Source organism: Helobdella robusta (assembly GCF_000326865.2).
Source record: "Helobdella robusta unplaced genomic scaffold HELROscaffold_3, whole genome shotgun sequence".
In the NCBI taxonomy this organism is placed as follows: Eukaryota; Metazoa; Annelida; class Clitellata; order Rhynchobdellida; family Glossiphoniidae; genus Helobdella; species Helobdella robusta.
Window position 1 is genome coordinate 664712 of NW_008704501.1, and position 5840 is coordinate 670551.

General features: G+C 28.6%; 1 protein-coding gene across 1 annotated transcript; it reads right to left on the bottom strand.

Moving 5' to 3' along the window:
* Nucleotides 1-1390: 1390 nt before the first annotated feature.
* On the bottom strand, nucleotides 1391-3253 carry HELRODRAFT_161002 (hypothetical protein; the record flags this gene model as incomplete). Its single annotated transcript, XM_009020991.1, has 7 exons — nucleotides 1391-1405; nucleotides 1739-1898; nucleotides 2062-2202; nucleotides 2340-2449; nucleotides 2538-2626; nucleotides 2933-3014; nucleotides 3182-3253. The coding sequence occupies 7 exons, from the start codon at nucleotides 3251-3253 to the stop codon at nucleotides 1391-1393; spliced, it is 669 nt and encodes a 222-aa protein (XP_009019239.1).
* Between the last annotated feature and the right edge of the window lie 2587 nt (nucleotides 3254-5840).

The window sequence follows — 5840 nt, forward strand, 5'->3', positions numbered from 1 at the left end:
TATAATTCACATAATAATATAATATATAAATACACAATATATAATATATATACAATATATAAATTTAAGCTTTATACATACACACTGTGTATGTATAAAGCTTAAATTATATATATAAATATGTATGTATGTGTGAATATATATGTGCGAGAATACACCAACATGTACATTTTTAATTATTACTCATTTGCTAAACTTGAATAGATGCTGATCCTTTCCATTTATATTGTCAGTTATGTATATATATCATCAAATATGACATATTAAAATAGAATGTTAATGTAACATATAATAAAAGATATAAAGGCCTAGATAACAATCGTTATCCTCTAAAAGGGAGAAAATAAAAAAGGCGAAGAAAGAATACAAATGAACGTTCTGTATTGAGTAACTAGCAAGCACGATTTGTTTATCCATGTATTGAGGTCAAAAAATAAAATAAAATAAGTTATCATAATAAATAAATGTAGACATTTTGAGGTTATTAAAAAAATTATAAAAAAAATTTAATCTAAACTACAATGAAAGAATAGGTATAAGTAAATACAAATGACAAATGCACAAATGAACAAATGAACAGATGAACATACAGTGAGAACATCCATGACACTTAACAGACTGTGAACACTTTCGCCCTGGTTCACCTCCTTAATGTAGTACTCCTTGCCATCCTGTTTAATTGGTTGGTTGGTGATTGGTTGGTGATTGGTTGGTTGGTTGGTGATTAGTTGGTTGGTTGATGATTGGTTGGTTGGTGATTGGCTGGTTGGTTGATGATTGGTTGGTTGGCGATTGGCTGGTTGATGATTGGTTGGTTGGCAATTGGTTGGTGATTGTGATTGACGGTGGGTGATTGAATAGTTGTTAATAGATGATGCTGGTTGTCCAGTTGTTGCATTGAATAAAATTGGATCAGTTGTTGATTGACATTTAGTTGTCTGGTTGATAATTTATTATTTAATTTACGTTGAGATATAATTGCAAAATTGTAATTGGTTTGTTAGTTGGTTGGCTGGTAATTTATGATTGGTAGATAATTTTTGATTGGTTGTCGTTGATTGGTTGTTTCTCAATAAATTAAGTAAAATAATAATCAAGTGAATGCATGTTGATGTTTTAGATATTAATTGATCAATAATGAATAGTAAATGATTGATAGATTGATTGATTGAATACTGTTATAAAAACATGAAAATGGTTGAAGAACAAAATCAATCAAACAATCAACAAATATCAACTTGCAAAACTCTATTCACACAACAGCCGGATGATGGTGCTTGTCCAGTTCAATGCAACAACTGGACAACCACCATCATCTATCTATTTAATAAGTGGCAGTGATGATAACACAAAATCACATTTCGGAATGCCACTAAATTTATTTATTTGTTTACTCAATTACCTCCTAAAGATAATTTACATAGTACACAAAAAATTAATCCCAACTCTACACATCGCAGTTATATCAGAATAATCCTCTCATTATGCCACCAATATGATGATAATCATAAATAAACAATGGCAGCAACGACAATAATTAAAAATTTAAATAATTAAAAAGCTATTTGTGCTAATGATTACAAAATAAACTAAAATAATAATACAACTGCTGAACTAACTGATTAGCCACAACGTTTTCACACACAGCTGAACTACAACATTCCCAACAGCAGCAACTACAGTACACAAAAACAACAATATCTACAACAACACAACAGTACAAAAATGCACAACCAACCTGTTCTGTAACGTGAACAACAATCTTCCCAGACTGCACGACAAAGATGGAATCATCCAAGTCTCCGATCTGGAAGAGGTAGTTGTGGGCAGGCACATTGATGCTTTCAATGAAGCGACACAACTCAAGGAAGATGGGCTTCTCAAAGTGCCCGAGAACTCTGCATGCGTGTTTTATATTAATAATAATGTGTCTATTATATGAATGCGAGTTATCTGAATGGTTGTGAATGTAAAGAAGGTTCGAAATTACGTAACAACTGTGTTGAGCATTGTCTAATTTAAATTACTATCGTAAGTAATAACATTACTCATCAATACTACCTGACGTTTCTGAGCATGTACATGAGTTCAGGGGGCAGTTGGTGTTGTTGTTCATGCTCCTGGCAATCGACCTCCAAGAGGGAGGGATGGTCTTCACGGGCTTTCCATTCCATCTCTTTCTCATGTTTGAAATGCAGAAACCTAAAAATATATTAAGATAGCTTTTACACCTAAGCAAGAACCAAAAAAATAAAAAATTTGGACAGTGAAATAGATTGCCAGAACTAATTTTAATTTAGTCAAAATGTAAAGACATTTCTTTAGATATGATCAGAAACCTTTTAGCTAGGTTGAGAACAGTTTTAATTCTTTTCTTTTTAGTATCTTTCATTCTTCTGCCAGTTTCTTTCGCCATATCCATTTGAATTGGTTTAGCGAAAAGCTTAACCTACATAAAAAAAAGTTTAATAACCTATCAATGATTAGAGCCTGTATCAATTTATTTACACCACCTGGAAGAATTAAGTCTAACTTACCCTCCTCAGCATTTTCCTCCCATAGAAAAGAAACTTTTCTCTCTTTCTAAATCTCAGTTTGGAAAAATTTGCTGCTACTTGTGGTGATGCTTTGAAAATGAAAAAATTTGAAAACAACTTTTTATTTGACCATTAATTCAATATTAAAATAAATAAACCTATCACTTAATAAAGACCAAAGTCCAATTTATGAATTTAGAAAAAATTATCAATTTCATGAAAGTTTGAAACCATTAAAAAAACAACTGAGTCAAATGATCAAAGAATTAAATGATTAATCAATCAAATGATCAAATTACTTAAATAATCATACAATCAAATGAGTAACCAACTAAAATGAAATTGTAACCAACCAAATAACCATCCAATTAACAACTAAATGACCAAACACTTACTTGCAGCCTTCTTTCTCAAATAAAGATAAAAGAATGTCAACATTATGGTTGCAAATGCTATTGCTAGACTGCTCGAAACATACTGTGGAAATATTAGTTAAGAGTTACTAATTAAACTGCCATTTAGTTAATAAACTTTTTTTAAACCTTTTTAGTAATTAAACTTTAAAGTTTCAAACAATTAAATTTACAGGGGTACATACACCGACTTATTTATATTATAATATTAAAACGTAACAAGTAACAAACCTGTGAGTAGAGAACAGAGAGATCAACAAATAAAAAGTTATAAAAGTATGAGAGCTGATTGAAAAGAGACATGTTAGTCCAGCAGTTGAAAAAGTCTTCTGCTTGGCTGTTATTATCTAAACCTGTCAGTTTAAATAAGTTTTAAGTTATTAGCAAGCCTACTAAAACTCTAGACTTGACAATACAATACAAAATACATAAATGATAAATGTTAACCAGAAAAATAAATACTGTACTATTATAATTGTATTATTGGTTTTGGTGAATAATTATGTTATATTTATATCTAGGGCTTGCTGATTTGCTGATGGACAAAAATCCCTATTTTATATTTATATTTTACTGTTAGGTAATAATACAAATGCAACAGTAGTAGTAAAATAGAGTTATTTAATTTCATTTGTATTTGTATTTTTATAATTAATATATTATAATTACATTATTATATTATTAACAATTTTTATTAACTATTATATTATATAATATAATTATTATATGATAATTGATCACTTAATTGTATATAATTAATACATAATATAATGAATAATTTTATAAATCAGTGTGTTTGCTACTCAGTGTTTATTTATTTATCCTATTTTTTATTTTTCAAGTGTAAGGAATTTGAAATTTCTTCTTGGAAAATTTTTGAGTCATTTCGTGAAATAAGTTTATTTACATCCTTTATATATAAATTATTTAAAAAATAATGAAAATGATTTATTAAATTAAAAATTCACTAAAATAATTAATTATTAAAATTAAAAATAAAATACCCTGAACCTCTGACAAATTAAAAACAAAAAATATATAAATGCCAAAATAATGCAACTAACTAATATTCCGCTCAAACATCTTAACACAAATTTCCACATCTTCTAGAACAAATAATGAGATATTTGCAAGAGAATTCAATTAAAAAAGTTTCGTTAATATTACATAAATAAATAAGCAATTAGCATTTGGTTCTTTGGTTACGAAAAAAGGCACATCCTTTAGCATTGGTGTATAAATAGAACATCATTTCATTGAAGACGTCCTTTTAAACTTCTACTAAATACTAACATATAACATCCTATCTTCTGCTCTATAAAATCAATTAAGTATATATTAACATTATAATACGTAGAATGGTAATTTTGACCTAAGATTAGTAATTCAAAAAAATTATTTTAAATTTGTATGTTTGCTTATTATGAACTTTTAAAAGTTCCAAGCCCTTATCTTATCGTAACAACGTTACGCGGTAACCTTCGACAGAGACCAATGCGTCAATACGAACACAACAAATGTACATGAGATGATCTTTCGCTGTATTTTGAATAAGGCTGTTCTGGGAATCATTTATAAACTTATGTAGAACGCTGATAATTGATTGACAGTAAGTTAGGCGAACTTTTCATCAAAAGTTTATTTACTTGAAACGCTTTGTCTTTCAATTCCTTGATTTCACTGCGGATGTTTTTTTTTTGGTTCATCATATGCAAGCCAAGTCGGATAACTTGAATTCGATTTGACACTAAAGCAATTTAGCAGTTTTAGTTATTTTTTAATATTTTAAACCATCTTTGAACAATAAAACTGTACGCTCCAATTTTTTGCATCGAGTTGTTGCGTAGGAGTGGTTAACTGACATCTTACATATTAATCAAATATGCAAACGAGCTGCTAATGAATAATGATATCCAAATATAAAATTTAAACGTCAATGAAAGCAAGCATAGGCAAGCATAGGCTGTAGGCTCACTTGAATCCGCCTAATCATTATTCATTACTCATCGTCAACCCACATGCTGCTTCAGATTCTATCGTGTATCCCAGTTTTTGCCTTTGCAATTTGTGTGAATTAAAAACAGGCCATTATAAAAAATATATTCAAAAATTAAATTTATGAACGTAAATATTTCAGCCTAATTATATTTATATACAAATTAATTATTGGCACTTTTTTCCACATTGAGATTCAACAAACGAGGCTGATGGTTCAGAGCCTGTGTTGTTTATGTAATGTTAATATTCAATCAATCAACCAACCAGCCTATCAATCAATCAATCAATCAATCAATCAATCAATCAATCAATCAATCAATCAATCAATCAATCAATCAATCAATCAATCAATCAATCAATCAATCAATCAATCAATCAATCAATCAATCAATCAATCAATCAATCAATCAATCAATCAATCAATCAATCAATCAATCAATCAATCAATCAATCAATCAATCAATCAATCAATCAATCAATCAATCAATCAATCAATCAATCAATCAATCAATCAATCAATCAATCAATCAATCAATCAATCAATCAATCAATCAATCAATCAATCAATCAATCAATCAATCAATCAATCAATCAATCAATCAATCAATCAATCAATCAATCAATCAATCAATCAATCAATCAATCAATCAATCAATCAATCAATCAATCAATCAATCAATCAATCAATCAATCAATCAATCAATCAATCAATCAATCAATCAATCAATCAATCAATCAATCAATCAATCAATCAATCAATCAATCAATCAATCAATCAATCAATCAATCAATCAATCAATCAATCAATCAATCAATCAATCAATCAATCAATCAATCAATCAATCAATCAATCAATCAATCAATCAATCAATCAATCAATCAATCAATCAAT